Source organism: Uloborus diversus, chromosome 9 (assembly GCF_026930045.1).
Source record: "Uloborus diversus isolate 005 chromosome 9, Udiv.v.3.1, whole genome shotgun sequence".
Taxonomy (NCBI): Eukaryota; Metazoa; Arthropoda; class Arachnida; order Araneae; family Uloboridae; genus Uloborus; species Uloborus diversus.
The window spans coordinates 119,745,583-119,767,422 of record NC_072739.1 but is presented as its reverse complement, the minus strand read 5'-3'; the positions used below and the strand labels follow the sequence as shown (position 1 = coordinate 119,767,422).

General features: G+C 32.3%; 1 protein-coding gene across 1 annotated transcript in view; it reads left to right on the top strand.

Annotated features, from left to right (window-relative positions):
• Positions 1-14,335, top strand: part of LOC129229299 (oviduct-specific glycoprotein-like) — a 144,020-nt gene extending 129,685 nt beyond the window's left edge. Inside the window, exons 9-11 of the mRNA XM_054863576.1 lie at positions 1,492-1,617; positions 4,565-6,013; positions 12,512-14,335. Of these exons, the coding sequence (XP_054719551.1) occupies positions 1,492-1,617; positions 4,565-6,013; positions 12,512-12,811 (1,875 nt within the window). The 3' untranslated portion in view covers positions 12,812-14,335. The remainder of the gene's footprint in view (positions 1-1,491; positions 1,618-4,564; positions 6,014-12,511) is intronic.
• The last annotated feature ends 7,505 nt before the right edge of the window (positions 14,336-21,840 follow it).

Genomic DNA, 21,840 nt, shown 5'->3' with positions numbered 1-21,840 from the left:
GTTAATTTACTTCCTTCGAATTTCAAAAAAAAAAAAAAAAAAAAAAAACAAGGCAGTAAAATCAACGGGGAAAAAGCTATAAGCATTTTCAAGCCTAATGGAACATCCATATCAAGTCAGAAATGTATTGTTTGCCAATGAGCTCAGTTTAAATTGACCTGAATAAAATCATTTTGGATTTGTTGTTATTTTTCATAAACTGAAAATCAAATTCTTGCTTTTGCTTTGAAGTAAAAATTTCCGCTTTTGCATATTTTTGGCCCTTTTTTTTGTACTGCCAGCAGAAGATAATCAAGAATTTTAGCGTTTTAGTTACATTAATGGAGGGTTGCGTTTAGTTTATTCAGGACTTAAGATTTACCATTAACAAAATGTAAGAACTTTTTTTATTTGACGGGAAATTTTACAGTATATTTTATCTTCTATTACCTAAACCCAATTGTTGAACACGGGTCACTTGACATAACTTTTATTTTTGAGGTAGATCGTGAAAAGCCGGGCAACGCATTTAGTAGATAAATAAACCAAGTAATTTGCCGCCCTTAAAATTAAAGTGAGTTTCCAGTTAAATTCCAAACTGGGTTTTAAATATCTGAGCACTGGCACACACTTTGAACTATCTTTTTTAAGATTAAAGTAGCGCATCTTGTTTTACTGAAATATGTATTAATATTTTCCAAAGACTTTTAAATCACATAATTTGCCGCCCCCAAAATTAAACTGAATTTATAGCTGAATTTTGAACCTTGGTTTTGGATATTCAAACACTGGTACAAACTCAAAATTATTATTTTTTTAACATTAAAGCTGTGTATCTTATAGCACTGAAACAGATATTAAAACTTAAAAAAAAAAAAAAAAGAAAAATCAATTTCGAAATTTGCCGCCCCTAAAATCTGCCACCCTAGGCGGCCGCCTAGGACGCATACCCCTAGAGCCAGGCCTGACTGAACCAAAAAGTATTATTTGAGTTTCATTTTTATAAATCTTGAAAATTTAGCTGTATGATATAGAGTCCAGGTTCTTCATAACGTTAATGCAATGAAACAAGAACCTAAAATGTTTGGAGGTTTTGTTGGGTATTTTGAGCAACAATAAATACATCTACTAAAATGGAATTGCCCTTTTATAAGACTCAGTATTTAGGCTCAGTAGTTAAGGCTCAGTTCCTCCCCAACATCCTCTAGCAAGTTTAGTAAAAGATAGCACAAATGAAATCAAATTCTATACGTGTTAATCTGCTTCTATTTTTTAATATCCATCTGTTGCGGAAACTCGTTTCGTAATCATTACAAGTTTTTAAACCTTTCAGTCTAGAAAACATTTTGCTTCGGTGTTTTGACAAACAAAGGCTTTTAAAACATTTCTTTCTGTCCTGAGCTTAATACTTTTATACTCGGCAATTCGTAGGCAAATTTGGCCTCTATATCGTTCAATACATTTCGAAATTTAAATAATTCAGCAATTTGATCTATTGATTTTTCTCTCTAGATCTGTCAAATGATTCAAGAAAAAGATTGGGATTTGGAAGCACCATATCCAGAACTTATGGGACCATACGCCTATAAAGACAATCAGTGGGTTGGATTCGATGATGAAGATATTATTGTCGAGAAGGTAAGCATTTAAATCTTTGGTTTTGGAAACTTGAATTTTAATAAAGACATCATCTACTTGGCTTGCGATGTGTCACCGAGCTGCGTGCTTTCATCGTTTGAGATTTTACATCCTAAGTTAATAAAACTTCTTTTGCGGATCGTTCAAAAGTAAAGAGTGCTGTTTACAAATATAAACTTTTGGATTGAAACAGATTGATACTGGTTTCTCACTGTTTACAGCAGCAATGAAAATTTGGGTGCAGCTTCCTGGGGCAAATCATTTTGGCTCTACATAATTTACTTACCGGGCGATGATAACTGAGCTACATGAAAAAATCAAAAATCTTAATGATTTTAGACTTTACATAATTTTTGAAGTAACTATAGATATTTAGATTAATGGGTTCATTCAACTCGATTAGAATTCGATCGAATCGAATATAACCAAATTTATCTACCAATCGCGAAGTCAGAAATTTCCTTTGCCCCCAACCAGAAAGGGAATTTCTTGCTACGCTACTGGTAGATAAAATTCGATCGAACAAATCGAGTTAAATGAGTGAGCCCCTTAGTTTTTATGATGGGTTCGATATACTTGTCATCAATGGCTATGATAAGGCACAGATGAATAGCAAAATTCGATGAAATGTCGAGAATGCTTTAGGTCAGCGTTTCTCAACCTTTTTTGACCCGCGGACTGTAAAAACTTTTCGTAAAAAATTCCGGGACCGTTAAAGTGTTTTTTTTTTTTTTTTTTTTTTTGTAAAAAGAATTTGACTCGCAGAACATCAAAAATCTATGAGAGAGGTAAAAAATGTCGACCGGAAAAGTACATTCCTGCCTTTTTCTTCTAACATTTTTATGTTCTTTTTTTTTTCGTAAAAAAATAAACTTTTAACTTTCGAACCGTTGCGGAGAAAGTTAGCAAGCCGCTGAGTTTTTCTATTTTACAAAAAAATTTTTAAAAATAAATATAGTACATAATAATAAATACAAGTATATGCATAAATAAAACTTTGCGTGACGTTAAAGATTCGTCGCAAAACATTTTTAAGGAATGTTAGTAGCTAATTATTGTAAAAACTATCCATAAGTAAGTAAGCATTTGAGAAAAATCATAGACAATTCTGAAATTTAATCACAAAATTCACGCAAAAACGTCGTATAGGATATTATTATTATTATTTAAACTGAATAAGATTATTATTTATTTATTTATTTAATAGTAGACGAGAAAAAATCTCTAGGGATCGGCAAAATTTTGCTGTGGATCGGTGCCGGTCCGTCGGATCACCGGTTGAGAAACACTGCTTTAGATGCCTCCTAAAATGGCAATTATTAGCTCAACGATGGTTTAGGGCGGTGGTGCTCAACTTTTTTCAACCGGAGAGCCGCTCATGTTAAAATGATTTCGCGGGCCAGAACATTTATAAAATTTCAAAATATTTAATTTTTTCTTCTAAAGAACAAGGGAACATATGGAAAAGGAAAGAAAATTAAAAGCAATTTTCGTTGTTATCAATTACTATGCTTCGTTTATGAAATGCATCTGTTTTTCAGAAATCATTCTGAATATTTGGCTTTAAATTTGTAACACTATCATTAATGGTACTTTTCAATTTATAACGCTAAGTAAAAAACAGACCACACGGATAAGCTTCGCGAGCTGTAGGTTGGACACCAGTGGTTTATAGCGCAACATTCTTAAACTTTTACTGTAAGATGCCTTACAAAAATGAGCCTAAGAGTTGAAATCAGTAGAATAAGGGGGTAAAGATGTGTCTATGGGAGGTCTCTATAAGAGCATGGTCTCTCCAAAGTGCTCTTTGAGGCTTTTAAATCCTCTGTCAGTCTGTTGGGGTTGCGATCCATCCCTGATTCCTGCGTGATTCACATTTTTTGAAATCTTGGTTGCTTTACATACTAGGGAAAAGACCACTTTGACACGTTGTCATTTAGCAAGTTTTTGATTAGTTATAAAACTTGCGCAAGAAATCTTCAGCTCATCCTCAGTTATAAGCTTTCTTTGAGCCGCAAGCAGGTTTGCATTGTCTCCCAATGATGGATACACGCACGTCCAGAAACAAAATTTTGACATTTTCTATAAAATATGAAAAATATCAAAAACAATATTGCACTTGCTCAACAAAACAACGTACCCGAAGTTAAGCATTAGCGTAAATTAAATCTTGCTAATCTTTCAAGACTTATCAATATGTTTTGCTTTTTTTTCATACACTCAAGAATTGTCGCTCTCTAACACACCCTCGTTTTTTTTTATTGCTAACTTTTATTAAACATCACTCATTTCACCATTAAATATCACTCTTACCCAGAGAACTTTCTTTAAAAAGTGGAGAAGTCCCATTATCCACTTCAAAACTTCTTATTCATACATAAATTGTTTTGAAATCGTCTAATCTGTAAAAGTTCACCGAGAAAGAAGACGGATGGCAAGAACGTATTGAAATTAATAAGCATCGGGGACATTTCTAGCAAGGTAATAATGAATTGATTGATAAGAACGGTCAAGAATGGTACTTAGTCAGAGTTTAGGGAAAAATTCCAGTTGCATATAGTGTGTAAGAATCATGCAAAAACTCAGCAATTAAGTAAGTTAATATTTGAATTGTGATAATTTCGCAACCCTAAGTAAACGTCTTTTCGAGCATGTAACTATGTAGAACTATTGTAGCCTTGGTGTGACGCGAACGAAATCTTTCCAAAAGGAAGTAAAGTATCCATAAAAATACTTTTGGATTGAAAACGCTTGTTTGATTAAAATAATGAATAAAAATTGAATGTTAATTAAAACAATTTTGTGCATAATAATTCAAACAGTATTGTGCATAATAATTTAATCAGCTTTGTGTAAAATGTGCGAGGAAAATATTTCGCTCAAATTTAGTGGTATAATTCGTTTTACTTTTATCTTTGAATTAAAAGCTATACTTTTTCCGCGATAGGTGAAATTCATAGTAAAAGAAGGCCTTGGAGGAGGTATGGTTTGGACTTTAGACAATGACGACTTCCGAGGAAAATGCTATGGCGAACAGAGTCCTCTGATAAATACTCTTAAAACAGCACTACAGGAAGGGACTAAGTTATTAAAAGAAGAAAAAACTACTACAACTCCAGCACCGAAGCGTACCACTCCAAGAGCCAGCAGACGTCAGCAAATAGCAAAAACAACTTCAAAACCAGCCAAACCAACTACTCCACCTCCATTTACAACACCGGATCCTGGGCCAGCTTTTGAATGCGAAGATGAAGGTTTCTTCAATCATCCATCTGATTGCAAAAAGTACTTTTGGTGTCTTGACAGTGGGCCGTCTAACCTGGGGTTAGTGGCTCATTCCTTCACTTGTCCTTCGGGGTTGTATTTCAATAAGTTGAGGGATTCTTGTGATTATGCCTCAAATGTTGTCTGCAGAGTCAAAAAGATAACAACAACAAGCACCACTCCCAAACCTAAACCGAGACCTCGCTCCAGGAAAACTACTACAACTACCACGACGACGACGACAACAACAGAGAAGCCAATACCCAAGGACATTCAAGATGATCTGGATGCATTGAAAGCACCTTTAAACTCAATTAACATGAATGGGCAAAGCTTAATGGAATTGCTTACACTGCTTCAACAACTTGGAGTAAATCAAATACATGATAAACTGCATGGAAGAGAATCAAACGAAGCTACTTCCACATTGAGCCCAGCGTTTCCGCAATACAGATCACCGAATCGACTAAGACCCAAAACTACAACATCAAATACTCCGACTGATGTGTTTAACCAGTACGCAAAACCGGATAGGAATGGGAAAACTGACAGCGTTCAATCTACTGTTAGGCCAAGAGGCCCGCAATATCACGTTCCAGCACCAGAAGCTGAAGTGGTGAACCACGAAGATTTAGAAGACGAGGAAGTTACAGCTACGTCATCAGCTAAAGAGGATGTCAACGATGGATTTGATTTTCCATTTGTATACCAAACGCCAAGTCGAAATAAACATAAAACATCCACTACAGAAATGGACGTATTTGAAGAAGAAATAGAAGAACCTATTTCTTCAACGACAACTTCGAAACCCAAAGTTACACCAGCAAGTCGCAGGGTCGTAGTCCGGTTGAGGCCGATTCCTGGAGAAGGCAAAAGAAGGAATCCTCCAGGAACATTGCTTATTGGGACAAAATCAGAGAACGAAAAACCACAAAACCGAAGAAATAGTAATTACGTATTAGCACAAACTGTTGGGGTGAGACGTTTAGTTAGGCCTAATGTCTTAGATGAACCAACAACAAAAGAATTACCTACAGTGAAACCTTCAACTCGCAGAGCGAGGCCTGCTATCCGAACTACACCCAGAACAACAACAGAAAGGTATCGCACTCCCACAGGCCCTAAAGAGTTGGTAAGTTGAATCAAGTATGATTAATATGCTTTGTTTTATGTCATTATGATTAAATAAGTATGACTTTTTACACATATCACTTTTCCTATTTTGAAAAGACAATTTTTGTCATTTTTCTTTTAAAACAAATTAACGTATTTCTTTTGCATAAAATTAGTATAATCATTATTCTTGCATTTTCATTTATTCAATAATATTATTATAGTTATAATAGTAATAATTGAGGTGTTGACACTCGATAGGGAGAAAGCCCAAAAACGGTGTCTACTTGCTTATTTTTACTAAAGAATAGATGCAACAAAGTCTTCAATTTAATGAAAATTATATTCTGACTGAGTTCAACCATGTTTATGAAATGGTTTTAGAGTCAACAAATATTTTACTGAAGGATAGCTTTGAATAGTTTTATTACCTCCGTAAAAAATCATTTAAGACTTATTCTCTTGAGATAGATACACCTGAACCGCTGGAGCTTATCCCCATCACCAACTCCTCACCAGCAAGGATAGATCCTTTAAATTGTTTTGAATCATTTTGGCGGGAAGCCAAGCAACCACCTCTCTTTGCAAAGCTTGCCACCAAACAGAATTGAAAACATTTTAAAGGATCTACCCATACTGGTGCGGAATTGGGGTTGTTGGTGAAGGTTTTAATGGAAGTAAGTATGATGAAAGAGGAAAGCAGGGAGAATGGTAGTTTGGCAGATACTTAGCGGGTAAACTAGGTAGCATGACTTTTTAAGGCTGGGGGGTTTTGTAGTTTAGAATGAATGTGATCATTTTTGCGAGGAAGAATTTATGGTTTTCCTGGCGGGGAAATTTTTACAACTGTTGTTTTCTAGAAACACTAGGAGGCTCAACCCAAATAAATTAAAAAAAAAAATAAAAAACTTTCCGGGTGGACTTATCCCAATTTTTGGAAAGCAAAAAGTGGTTCTTCTATCCCCTTCCTTCAGAAAACACTATTCTTAATTGAAAATTAGACGAAGAGATGTGTGAAGAAAGTCATTACCATTCTGTACAATATACATTCCTGTTTATCAATCTGTTTGTCACAAAAGTAATATTTTTTTGGATTTTTACTTCGGCAGTGCCCAGATACAATGATCATTTAATGTCATAGTGCATGTAAATACTATAGGGGTGCGACATCGATGTCGATGTTTTGTAAACATCGATGTTTTTGTTATAACATGGATGTTTTTAACATCAATGTTTTACTTTCGATGTTTTTGGAACATCGGTGTTTTGGGTTAGATGTTTTTTCGATGTTGATGTTTTTGTACTTGATGTGAAAATTATGATAAGATTTGCTAGCAAGGTAAGTTTACTTATGGAATTCCTCAAAAATATTCATTTACTTGCACCTATTTTATAAGATTAATTTATCTCTGGGTAGAAGGTGATTTTTCGGGAGATTACTTCAAAATTTTAAAAGATAACTGGAGTGTGAGGAAGAAGTCCCAGCTATTGGAAGAACTCGAGACAGGTAGTCTGGTGCCAGAACTTGCAGTCTTTTTCAAGGCTAAATAACTTCCTAAACTGAAGGAAAATCCTATACATTACTACGGTGGAAATAATAACTTTAAAAATTCAGAACTGGTAATAGTTGCGTTCAAGTATTTGACAGTAATGACAACTTCTGTCCCACATCGGAAAGAGTTTTTTCTCTGACTGTTGGGATAGTCAGCGAAAACAGAAATGCGCTTCTGAGAAACTAAGTAAACAAACTCCTTTTTCTCCTAACTGTCAACACCAAATATTGGGGGTTATAATACTTATCGACTTCCCCCAACAAGACGTCCCTCTATTACTTACAATTTGTGTTTAATTATGTAGCACTAACAGTACAACACATTTTTCTTGCTCTTAATGATAGTTGTTAGAATTAATTTTGTATTTTTAATGTAATTTGCACAACTCTTTCTCATCATTCAACTGACGGTAAGTGATATGATATATTTTTTCTTAGTTTCTTTTTTAATGTAAATTTTCAGTTTCATTCAGTTTGAAAATACTTCCTTATCACGGGACGCAGGTGCGTCCCGGCCGTCAAGAAAACCAAATGTTAGCCACCAAAAAGCCAAATATCCACCTCCAAGAAAGACGAAAGAAATTAAACACGCCACTAAGGACAGTTTACACGACAGAACAAGTTGGGCTTTTCACCCCTTTCTATCTTATCCCAATGAAGACCCCCCCGGAGTTGATTTTTGGTATACTCCATTTCTTGGGACCCCTGATAAAGTATACCAAAATACAATCCCCAGGACCATCAGAGGGAGGAGGTATTTAAGTTAGAAAATCGCTATTCAAAAATCTTTTTATGTTCTTTGACAGGACTACAACCCAGACGAAAAGAAGGATCGAGCTGAAATTTCGCACACACATTCCTTGTGCCCTACTGATGTGCCTTTTGAACCCCCTCCCCCTCTGCCCTCGTTTCTATCCCCCAAATCATACCTTCCCGGGGGTCTGTAACAGCTCCCCGGAGATCTTTGTTAATGATTTTTTGTATAAATATTCTTGAGGGGTCATTGAGGCTATATACAAAAAATCAGTCCCCGGGGACATCATGGGCTGGAGTAATTAAAGTTTGAAAATCACTAATTTCTCCTAAATTATCATTACTTATTTACAGCTCAAAGGGTTTGTTCATCTCTGACTGAAATTGCAAGGCTGAAATATATCTAACAGTTATTCAAAAGTTGTCTTACAATAAAAAATTTTGGAAAAAAAATATAACCGACTTCAAAATTGCTCTAAAAAGTGAAAAAAAATTTTATTCTTTAAACACTAACAATAATTCTTTTAAACATAATTTTTGAATTTGGCGCAGAAACAAAAAGCAGAATCCAGTGTAACCATACTTTCTTCATAGTTTTTAAGAAAATCATCCTAAGTTAGGAACGAAATATTTACACTGTTCCTCAAATATGCCGTCATCAATGCATAATATATGTGGAGTGAAGAAACTGGGCTTGGTTAAATTTATAGTTGTAATTGAGTTATATATGGCTGTGAATGACTTTATCTATCGTTTTTGCACCAACTTCAAAAATTATGTTTAAAAGTATAATTGATAGTGTTTAAAGAATAAAATTATTTTTCACTTTTTAGGGCAATTTTGAAGTCGGTTTTATTTTATTTCATACTTTTTAGTGTAAATATATTTCAGAAATAATAAGAAGTTATCATATCACGAAACTTCAACTTATTTCTTTTTATAAAAATGCTCCATACTAAAAAAAAAAAAAAAAAAAACTATAAACACTCTTTAAACTTTAAGCGATTATCACTAAAAATTTATCTTTGTTCCTTTCTGGAATTCATTTATATGTTAGTTTAATAAAACCATTTAAAAATTAACCTTTTCCCAAATTAATTTACGTTTCACAGCATGCAAGTTGCTTCTGACCTGTATCTCCTTACTTAGCGGAGATCATCGGTTATTAGCATAGATAACTATAAAAATACTACTATAGTTGAGGCAAACCTAACCTGGTAGTATTGTGAAGGCTAAGCAGATTTTAATCACTGCATTATCTCGCTTACAGGCTAGGTTTACCTAGAACCGCTATATAGATAGGTTTACCTCCACTATAAAGCAATGACACTGAAGAAACTTGATGCTTGCTTCAGAGAAGCCTTCATTCAAAATTATCACCATAATTACTATTAATGTTACTGTTGTATGTCACCTAACTTTTGTAACAATGGGTTTTGTATTTAATCATTTAATAGGGAAATTGCATGAAATTCACTGTTTTTTGCCCATAACTTTTTTTCTCAAGAACAAATATGGTCAAACAAAGTAATGGGACCTAAGTTGAGCCATCCCCTATCCATTAAAAAAACAATCATCAAAATCGGTTCACTAGGTAAGACGCTGTGAGTGGACAAAAAAAAAAAAAAAAAAAAAAACCGGTAGGTACTGATAACCGCCTCCTTTTTGAAGTCTGTTAAAAATGGCTTTAACACACTTTAAAGCAAGTAAATCCGTCAAATTTGAAAATTTTCATGAATCCAACTCCTTTATTAATACACTATTTCCTACCTGTCAATATTCCAAGAAAATTAAATCCAGCAGATGATTGCGACAGACCGCTATGTCATTTTTCATGCTTGTTAGTTACTTCAAAATACACTCGAATCCCATATGTCATATTATATAAATAGAATAAATAAATATATAACATGTTTCCATTATTTATTACCTAAAATTGATTTCCTTAAAATCTTCATCAAGTCTTTCGTAAGATTGGTTAAAAAACTAACTTGCTTAAATAAACTCGAATACAACTACAGTAATTTCCGGAAGAAATGCGTTGGCGTTTACGTGTTTGAAAGTTACTTTTTCGGAAGTGCAGCCTTCCCACCGTTTTTTTTTTTTTTTATCGCCCCGATTTTAGCCGCCTAATTCTTTTAATTAAACAATACAGAAATACAGAAATTGGGACTGACACATTCAGATTTAATTGTATACTATCTAACTGTTAATTAAAAACTTTAATTACAGTAAAAAGTCGCGGTTCGAAAAATACGGAAAATTCCCTTTTTGCGCTTAGATGATTGCGAGTAAATTGGAAAGTTTTTAAGAAAATAATGTAATATGGAACTACACATTTAAAAACCAGTATTTTATTAATAATTCAGAATAAAACCAAGCTAATAGAAATCGTATTCGCAAAAACGAACCCTTTCGTTTCGCAAAACGAAAAATCGCGATTGATAAAACGAACCATTTTCTGGATCGTAAACATGTTTATGATATTTTATTTTCTTTCGTTTAAGGAGTTGATTTGCAAAAGAAACCGTGGTAAAACGTTTCCAATTTTCCTACAAAATTCGAGAATCGATTCAAATGGGGGTTTCCGTTTTTCCCATTTTTTGTCTTTCCTTTTATGGGCAAGTGATCGAGCCAGCGTGAGAATATACAGACATTCAATCTAATCTTCCCCTTTAATGATTTTTAGGTGTATTTGCTACCCTGATGTATGTACTATGGTTGAGCTAATAATCATTTTTAATCGCGACGTTTCTGAGCATTTATTTATTTTTTGGCACACTTTTTGGGGGAGCGGAGACTGTACCGATGCGGCGTTTCTACCACAAACTACTACATAGAAATTTTCAAATGAGCAGGGGAAAAGAAGGATAACTGTTAGAGTCCTCAACAGAAAAAAAACAATAGGAAGGGCTGACAATAATCATCACTATAAAGTTATTGAATGTCTAAGGGACCATTCATTAATTACGTAAGGATGATTTTGGCAACTTTTGACCCCCTCCCTCCATGTAAGAATACGTAAGATTTTCACCCCCCCCCCCACATTCTTACGTAAGATTCTATTTCATTTTTCAAAATGTTAGAAAAAGGATCAGCTACACTAAAACTCCCAGTTTGACGTGAATCAAAGATTTTTATTTTTCAACAGGAAAGTTATGTTATTATATCGCTCTAGGTGACGGCCTGGTTAGTCCGCGTTATATAATGCTTTAAGTGCTGTTACGTGCAGCGTCATTAAATACGCTACGCATAGCACAAACAAACATCTCAATGCAGTTCTTTTGTCTAATGTATACGAATCTTACATCTCTCTCTCACTGGAATCGCAAAAAAATTCACCATTAAATTATGTTAAAAATCTTTACGTGTAAAGAAATATTTACTAAAAAGTTAAAATCTAGACCGAATGTTTTTTCAACATTTTTTTGTATATGAAGCGATAATAATTTAAAATAAACATGCCATACATACATAGTGCAATTCTTTTATTACATTTATACTATTTATTCTTTGTAAAACAATTAAAACACAGCTCATCCCAATATGCTTTTTACCTTCAGGACGCAAATGAAATACGAGCCTTGCCAAACCACTATTATAAAATATCGATTCGAAAAATATTACGTTTGAATGAATTTGCCCCCCCCTCCCCAAATAAGGGTATGTAGAGATTTTCCCAACCCCCCTCCCCCTCGGTACCCGTACGTAATTAATGGACGGTCCCTAAGCATCTAAGCAATAGAATCGCATAGTAGACAAAAAGGAGCAAGTGTTAACTGAAGCAGATGCAACCGGATTTCGAAATGCGTAAAAAATCAGAACTGAGTACTAAAAGAGCTACTAAAATTGCTAAAATGCATACATTTTATGTCAAATGAGAAAACGTTCTAGAGTATCAAAACTATGGAGAATATCCATTCTTAATGCGATGAAATGAGGGATCTTTGCAAAAATAGGGAGAATTTAAAGTGTTTTTTCTCTTTTACAGAATTTCGTAATTAAGGGGAATTCCCCCCCAATGTATGTAGAAACTGGAGGATTTTTAATGAAAATCGAGAAAAAGGCTCAAGATCCGGGAAATTCTCGAAAAAACTAGAATTTGCATGCATAATTAATAAGACATAGCAGTAAAACTGAAATGCAACAATAAAATTTGCTAAATAATTTTAATGGAAAATTGATATTACTGACCTTCTTAATTTCTGCTAGATTGTTCTGCCTACTGGTAGGCCAGCTGTCCCAGCAACAACTAGAAGATACTCACCGTACCAGCTGGAGCCCAGAGAGCCAGCTCTGGCCTTGCTACCAGATGGGAGCATTACATGCCTCAGGAGGGGTGTGTACCCCCATCCAAAAGAATGTGCCAAATTTCTGGTTTGTGTCCCAGCAGAGGACAGTGACGAATTCGACGGTTTCATCCACAGTTGCCCAAAGAACACTATATTCATGGACGACAGAGGCAGGTGCATGCCTGGAGATGGAAATAAATGCGGTTCCACCACAAGTTGAAGGCCTCTTTGGGACACAAAATCTCATAATTTTCGTTCTCATTAACTTTGTTTCTATATAACATATTTGGGAAAGAAAAACGAAGAGAAGAATGGAAACCTCAATGCAGGCATTACCAAGACAGGAAATATTTTGGAGTATCATTCATCAGTTTCTTGTAATTATCAGAATGTTCGATATTCGTGGTTTTTTCAAAAACTGTTAAAGTCCAAATTAGAATTTATAACAGGCGAACGATCTTGAATAATTTTAATTATTCACTGTTGTAAAATTGGTGCAAAAATAAGTATTAAATAGTTTGACTTTGTAAGTATGAACTCTAAGGAAAGTAGAACTTCCTTTTTATTTTGCTAAGTATGTTACTTGGAAAATAACAAATTAAACCAATCCTGTTAACAGAAATTTGCGGTAAGTTAGCTCATATTAAGCAAGACTGATGATAGTTTGTTATTTTTTAATTACAACTCAAAAATTCTGACAATATTTTATTTCAATGTGTATCATTCAATCTTGAAGACATGATATTGAGTATAAAGTATTATGTTTATTAATTGGCAGCAATTTTATATGGATGTTCAATCTAAAACATTCTTTGAGAGCTGCATCACTCAAAATTAAATATACATCATATGAATTTTTTTCTGCCATATAATAAACTGTTTGCCACATTTAGCAATGAAAAATTTAAAACAGTTAATATGAAACTTCATATCATATTTATATATGTTGTTATTCACATGATTGTCCACAACAAGAAAATTGTTAAGTGCTTCAGATTTATGTTTGTTGTGATAAATGGGGAACAGAATTAAAAAACTCTATTGTTGATAAGAAAAGTGAGAACACACTATACTGCAACATAGTGCATATATTCAGCTAGAAAAATAATTGTTTTCTTCTATAGCATGTTAGCATAAATAGATCTCTAAATTCTGACAAAACACTGATTTAAAATTATCTGCTATGTTGGTTACATTTTAACAAGTCAAGCTTTAAAGTTATTGAAGCATGTGTTATGTCTTTGATTTCCGAGTACTTTATAGATAAAAATTTCATATGAGGCAGTGACTGGTTAAGGGATGTAAGTGGACATTTTCAAGTTTTGAGTAAAACTAAACACATTTAAAGATAAGGTCCTGGGTAGGCTTTTATTGAAAAGTTTTTCTAAATCATGCTGTATAACAGCACCTACCAGGGCTACTAGTACTATATCTTGCCCCAAGACCAAGGAGGTATTCACCTTCTATTTACACTGGTTATCTTCAATTTTTTAATTTTGCCACTTACATCCCTCTGCTTTCCACTGCCTCATATATCGATCATTTGGAAGAAGAATGCCACAATACCCAGAAAGGAAATTTTACAGGAGAAGCGTTTGAAGTTGAACTCTTCAGGCAATTTGCATTCAGAAAAATAAGTTTGCTGTGCTCTCCAGTGGTTAATATTAGAACAAAAAATTTGTCATTATTTCCCAAAGAAGATAACGTCCTTTGAAGGCATTTAAGCGAAAAAAAAGAAGAAAAATTAAAATTTCATATTGTGGTCCTCTTCTTTCAAACGAGCGATATGTTTAGAAAGAGAAACAAGGGAAGCAAATCAAAAAATTTCAAACTTTGTCCCCAAAATACTGTTTGTTTAAAACCTCACAAAAGAATTCCAATGTAATAAAGAATGAGCTAATTTTGGTTTTTTAGATGTGCTTGCTTTAACCACGTTCAACTGCTTGTGCTATAAAATTAATATCTAAAAAAAAAAAAAAAAACATTAAGAAAGAATTGTTGTTTGCCATTGGAAAAAGATATTAGTTGTTTAGTTATGATATTTATGAATTATTTATATGAATGGTGCAATGATGTAAACATTTTTTGTTCCAGTCGCCAGTTGAAAATCATTCAGTTTCCTATGGAAACTTCTTTACAAGCCAAAAAGAGTTTGTACCACCTTTATTTTGAAAGGAGAACTCATTTTCTTCTGATATTGTAAATAATGTTTGTAACCTGTTTGACATTCCAGATCAGAAATGAGTTGTTTGGAAATAAAAATTTTAAATAAAATAATAAGTCTTATTTTTCAAAAGATGACAATTTATTTATTTGTGTTTAAAAATGGAGGGGATGGGGGCAATTATGTGGATTTATATGGTTGCACACACCTGCCAACCTGCCAAATAAAAAATCCAGTAGATTTTTTACTATCCCTCTAGGTACAATCATATGGAAGTTCTTTACTTCATATTCACATAAAAAAAATTAATTGAAACATGAAACAGAAGAATAAAAATTAAGTTAATGCTCAATATACAGTTAAAACCTAGTTTTGAACAAACTTAATAAGCATTGATAATGTTGCTACATTTCAATGTACTAAAGTTTGAATTTTAACAGGAAGCTTTTAAACTATGGAGTACATACCTCTAGACCAGTGGTGCTCAACCTATGGCTCGCGGGCCACATTTGGCTTACGAAACTGACCCGTGTGACCCGTTGTTTTGTTCCATATTACAAATCAAAAAGGACAACTAGTGACAATGTCACAAATTTGGAGCCATGTATTCAGAAATCGGTTTCTGAAAAGCATACATTTATAAGAATAAGTCTACTACTTACATCAAGTAAGAGTAACAACTATTATTGGTTTGCAGTTTTATTTCCTTTGCCCCCCCCCCCCCCACAGCTTCTCATGTTACTTAAAAAATAATGACACTTTTTAAAATTTTATATCTGAACCTCAGAGCAACATTACGATATCTTAGTGTTATTTCTGGGGCTAGATGTCTTAGTGTTGCTCTGAAGCGACGATATGTGTTCAGGCCCATGAGAATGCTTTTAATATGAGGTTCGGTTTTCGGGCAGAAAAAGGTTGAGCACCACTGCTTTAGACAATCTTAATTAACAGTTTTGCAGGATTTTTTCAGAAAATTCCTTAAATAAAGGATATTTCTCAAAAATTAATGAAAAGTGGGAAATTGAGAGAAATACTCAAAATCCAGGAAGCTAAGGAAAACCAGTTGAGTTGGCAAGTATGCTTGTATTATTTTTTTCTGTTGTCTTCTTTCCTACATTTAACATAAAATTTTTACAATTTTGTTATTGTTAACACCATATTTGATCATAATGCACAAAATATTTTAAAAACTTATAAGGCATACAATAAACTCAGGAATCTCTCTAGAGTTTTCTTCAGAACCACTAGTTAAGTTTGTCAGTCACAGTTTTAAACAGAAGGTGCTAAAAGTAAGGTTGTCTCAATAATGCATGAATTTCATGATATAACAGAAACAGATTGGGAAGTGCAACATAAAGTTCATGTTGACAACCTAAGGCTACAAGTTAAGAGGCGGGGTGAGGTGGAAAAAGTATAAATGTTGAATATTCCTCACAAAATGTGTAATTCCTATGTACAATTTGCAGTGATACTTCTTAAACTGAATACTTAATCACTACTGCTGATTATGAAAGCAATATTGGTTTGGCAGAATTAAATTACTCCTGACATTTTCTTGGGTATGAAGTTAATTTAATCATATAAAGCATCTCAAGTATTAATCAAAGGGGGGGGGGAATTATTAAAGATTTTTAATTCTTCATTTATTTGCCGACTACCTCACAAATAAATTTGGTTTGTTACTCTCCCAGAAATTTATGTTTAGAACAATTAATATAGATTATATGCATATGTAAAAATCTCATCAATCACACTCATAAATTCTTGAACATCAATTTAAATACAGTAAAATCTCGAAGAACTGAGTCTCAAAAGTTAGAGGTTCCGCTTCATTTGAGGTGCTTTGTTTATATTTTAAAAGTAAATTTTTAACAGCTGCAAAATGGTTGGCATTTAAAATCAAACTGTTTTTCTATTGTAAAACTTTCATAATTACTCACAATAAAGTAATAAAAAGGTACTGAAAAGTTGGTTTCAACAGCCCTCACCAAGTGGCACAGAATATTCATTGCCTACTGGAGCGCCTAGGAAATAGTACCTTGATACACAAAAAGCAATTTAAGATGAACATTGTTTTTCTACAAGAAAAAAAAAAGAGCCCATTCGGAACGTACAATTTCAATCAAAAAGTGACGTTCACAATTTGTGACACCGTACGAATCGCGTACACAAAATATAAACCTTCTAGGAGAAACTATTTTTATGTTACCCTCATACATACATGCACACACACATAGCTAGAGATGCCGTGACAAAACTCATCAAAATGGATTTGAGGACAATCAAAATGCATTTTTTGGTTGACTGCAAGTTAACACACATAAATACATTCAGATTCAGGCATTAAAAAAAAAAAAAAAAAAAAAAAAAAAACCAAATTTCATTTAAGGATAGTTAAAACTGAAATTCATGTCGAAATTTTAGTGATAAATTTTTCATTAAGACAATATTTTCTTTTCATTGTGTAAGGAAGTAAAAGGTGCATGTCCTTATGTTGTCTGAAATAATTATTTGGGAAATCCAAATTTTCAGTAATTCAAGGTGGTGCAAGTCCCAATTACCTTGAATTTCTGCAACTCTAATGTAGATAAATTTTAATCTGCTTTACTACTAGTTTGGCTTGAATTGAGCTTTTATACGTTATCCTAGCCTTTAAGATAAAAGACACTTAATTTGCAGATTTCAGAAAATTTAATTAAGTTCTAATAAATCAAGCACATGTTAAAAAAGAAAACAGTACACTTTATTAACAGATAGTGATTACAACAACATTAAAAACATATTTGGAATTTAAGAAGTGTCATCTTCATAAAACAACTTTCAGAACTAAAACACAGCATATAAAAATATAAATAAATTTGATTAAAAACAGAGATATAACAAAAAGTCAAAGATAACAAACAATGCATAATGAAAGCTTAAAAATATTAACAAACAGTAGGCACAACAAATGGGGAATCTGCTGCTTCTTGAATTTTTTAAGTAGCTTTACCAGTATAAAGATCAAGATTAGCAGACCCCACCAGCCACACAGCAACTGAATAAAAAAAAGTGGCAACTAAAAATATTAGCATAATGGGTCACCTAATCCTCACTCTCCCTAAACCCAACTGTGTTATCATTTTAGTCCCTTCCATCTTCAGAAATTTTACCCAACAACATAACTACCATAAGTAGTATAGCCTGACTGTCTGAACTAAATTTACAGCATTTGCAATGAATTTATTTATTTATTATTTATTTACTAATTCATTTATTTTTGGAATAAGTTACGAATGAGGAAATTGTGAATTAAAGTGTGAATAACATTTTAAGTTACTCTTAAATTTTAAATTTCTTTTAAAAATAAAATAATTTTTCTTAAATTTTAAATTTCTTTTAAAAATAGAATAATTTACCGTTTTCATGATTAACACTTGATAATACAATTATTGTTAAAGTCATTACTAGTTAAATTGACCTTTAATTAAACTGATAAATTTTAAGTTTCAGCAGCAATTTGAAAGCTAATTTGCTGTAAAGTTTTTTTTTCTAGGTTACAAAACCAGTGATGGTTTTGGACTTGGAAAGAAGTAGTAGTAAAAAAAAAAAAAAAAAAAATTCAATTTGTAACTGATAACAAGAAATATTTCCTAATCTTGATCTTTATTTACCAGTCATTTAAAATTGAAATAGCATGATAAATAAATAACAATAAAATTTAGATTTCCTTCCTACATCCTTTGAACCAATTGCGAAATTTAATGTGGCACATGAGTGCAAAACGGTGGTTCTGTACCTGTACCCTTGGTAGTTGATTGTTCACAAAATCCTGCTACCAAAAATAAATAAATAAATAAATAAATCAAATGAACTAAATGCTAATGAAAGTATATTAAAAATGCTAAAATGATTTAATAATATGTAACATATGATGGTTCAAAGTGAATTTTAAACTGTCTCTAAACAAAATAAAAACAACATGGAAAATAACAAATACTCAATATTTTAGAAATAATACTTAAACTGATTTTTTAAATTGCTATAGTTATACAAAACTGCTTCTTATACTTAAAATGTGACTTAACAAAAAGCACCAATGTAGTTACTAATAAACAGAATTAAATTTTAAAAATTGATCAAAAAATATTTATTGTTATTTTATTAACAAAAAAGATTTCAAAAAATAAGATTTCAAAAACAATTTTTTTTTCCTTGAAAGTTTAATTTGCTAAGATTTTTGATTTTCAGTTGATGTGTCATTTAAAGAAATTTCATTTAGCACTTGTTGATAAATCATATAGTATAGTATTACATAAAGGAATATAATAGCCAAGGGAAAAAAAAAAAAAGGAAAATGAATGAAAAGTTCTAAATACTAATGAGAATTGCTTAAATTAGATATATGATTAAAAAAATTCACAAAAACAATTTAGGAAGTGGACATTGTGCTGAAAAACTTTGATAAAAGATCATCAGCCTAAAACAGCGGTTCCCAACCTTTTTGATTGTGCGGCCCACTAGTTTAGTAGAAAACACGATTGAGGTCCACTAACTACTATACAATGCTTGCACAGCCAAAGTTTACTTTATGAAGAGGGGGGGGGGGCATGTGTTCATAACTGTCCTTAACCTTCTCCCCTTATGTTGCACCACATAAATAAATAGGCTGTACAAGAACAATTTAAGAAAGAAGAAAATAACTTTATTGCATTCACTTAGCTGGCACAGCTATAAGGAAACTCAAAAACAAGTCATCAAAGTTGAAGCTCCATGGGATTTTTTGGCGTTGTTTTTCCTCTACGAGGGAGTTGATATCTGGAATGAAACTGGATAGTCTCAAATAATTCGCAACATTCAATGCATTTCTATATTAATTTTTTTAAAACTGCAATGAAAAGTTTCAAATAGGTAGGCTGTCGAAACGCCTCTCAAGTGCTTCAATTCACTAGTTAGTCATGCCAGTTCAGCAAAGGAGCAGCATTTTTAGCCTGAAGCTAATACTAGTTTCTTTGGCAAGAAGTTTCTAATTCATTAGATTTCATATTTAATTATGGGGGAAAATTCCTAAGAAATATGAAAAATCTTAATCCTAAAGTTTCTTATTGGCGATGAGCTAGGAGAGTTTCTGAGTGAGGGCATATCTAATAAGTGAATTTTCGCAAAAAACAGAAATTAATACTCCAATATTTATCTTGGTTCAGACAGGGGCGTAGCTAAGGGGGGGGTTTTGGGGACAAAACCCCCCCCGAAAAGTTAGTCTCAAAAAAAAGAGAGAAAGAAGAGAGAAGTGAAAGAAAAAAAAAGAAGAAAAGGAAAAAATTCCAAGCGATTATATATATATATATATATATATATATATATATATATATATATATTATATATATATATTATATATATATATATATTATATATATATATATATATATTATATATATATATATATATATATATATATATATATATATATATATTATATATATATATATATATATATATATATATATATATATATATATATATATATAAAAGAAGTAACCCCCCCGAAAGTCGGGTCTAGCTACGCCACTGGGTTCAGACTCTCGACCTGTGTCCACGGCCCTAAGAAGATGTTCGCGTCCCACTTGTGGGCTGCGACCCATTGGTTGGGAAGCGCTGGTGGGTGTAAAACATAGATGATTATTGAGCGAAACAATTTTCATGGAATTTAAAAATTAGAGCTGCAACATGTATTTTTTTTTTTTTTTTTTTACAGAATCAGGATTGCTCAATGTTTTTTCAGTAACATGGCATTCTGCTCTTTCCCGAAAACCATCCTTTAATGAACAAATGTATACAAGATTGTATGTATGTTAAGCTGGTAGTCCAAATATGGCAGAGAGTAAAAAGGTAAATGATTCAGGTGTCAAAAAATATTAAAATTTCCAAGGATTTCTTTTAGCTCAGTCTCATCTTTCTAGGACTTAAATTAATATAATACATTAATTTAAAATGCAAATATGTCACGAGCTTGGCAATGAAACATACACACATTAAAAATTTTGATAGTAATTGAAAGAGCAAATTTTTCTGCACTAGATGAAAATTTATTAATACAGTCATTGTTTTGCTTAATATTACAACTGTGGACATTTGTTACTGCATTTTTTTTTTCAAATATTTGCTTTATGTTTGATGGTATAGCTTTTAAAGTATTTCGATTCATTAGTTCTCTTTCTGTATGATATTTAAGTTTGGAAACATATTATGAAATTTATGAAAAACTATAACTTTTAAAAACATGGAGCAGTGAAGTATAGAACACAAAGGCCCAAATAAAAGGAAAAGAATATGTCAAATTAATAATTGAATAAACAAATAAAAAGCAGTGTTTCAACATTCGAATGCAATCTGTGATTGCACAATTTTAATTTTTCAGAAACAAATTCAATTTATAAGGAAGAGCTGCGTTCATAAAAATCCTTGAAGGTACACACAATTCACACACTAGTACTGCAGCAGACTTGAGGTCAAGGGTTCTGAAGAAGGGGTAACCCCAACTTCCCCCTTCTGGTTGCAACTTTATAGTAAATAGTAATTTTTAAAATTTCTCTGAGGCATCTTTTTGTTAATTATTCAAAAACGAAAAATAAATAAATAAAAAGAAGAAAGAAAGAAAAGAAAAATCATAAAAGAGTTGTTTAAAATAATACAAAGTAATAATTTTAAGCATGAGAAAGTTGAATCCATTTAGAATATTTCAAAACACTAAATATTTACTTCAACGAAAGAAATGAAAACAACAAACTTGCAAGATTAGACAGATCAATCTACTTCTACTTGGCAACTAAAAATTAATATTATATAAAACTATTGGATAACCAATAAATTACACTCATTAAATAAAAATATTACTATTTTTCATGCATAATTTTCATCCTAACAAACAGCAGTTACCTTACAATTTAATATATAATGGACATTAAAAGCATTTGTGTTAAATGACTAGAATAAATATTCCACGTAAAAATCATTTTTTAAAAATGTTACTTCAAAAACATTTTGACACTCGGAAAAATCAATGGAACAATTTATAACAACATTAACACAAAACAGAAACAAATTAA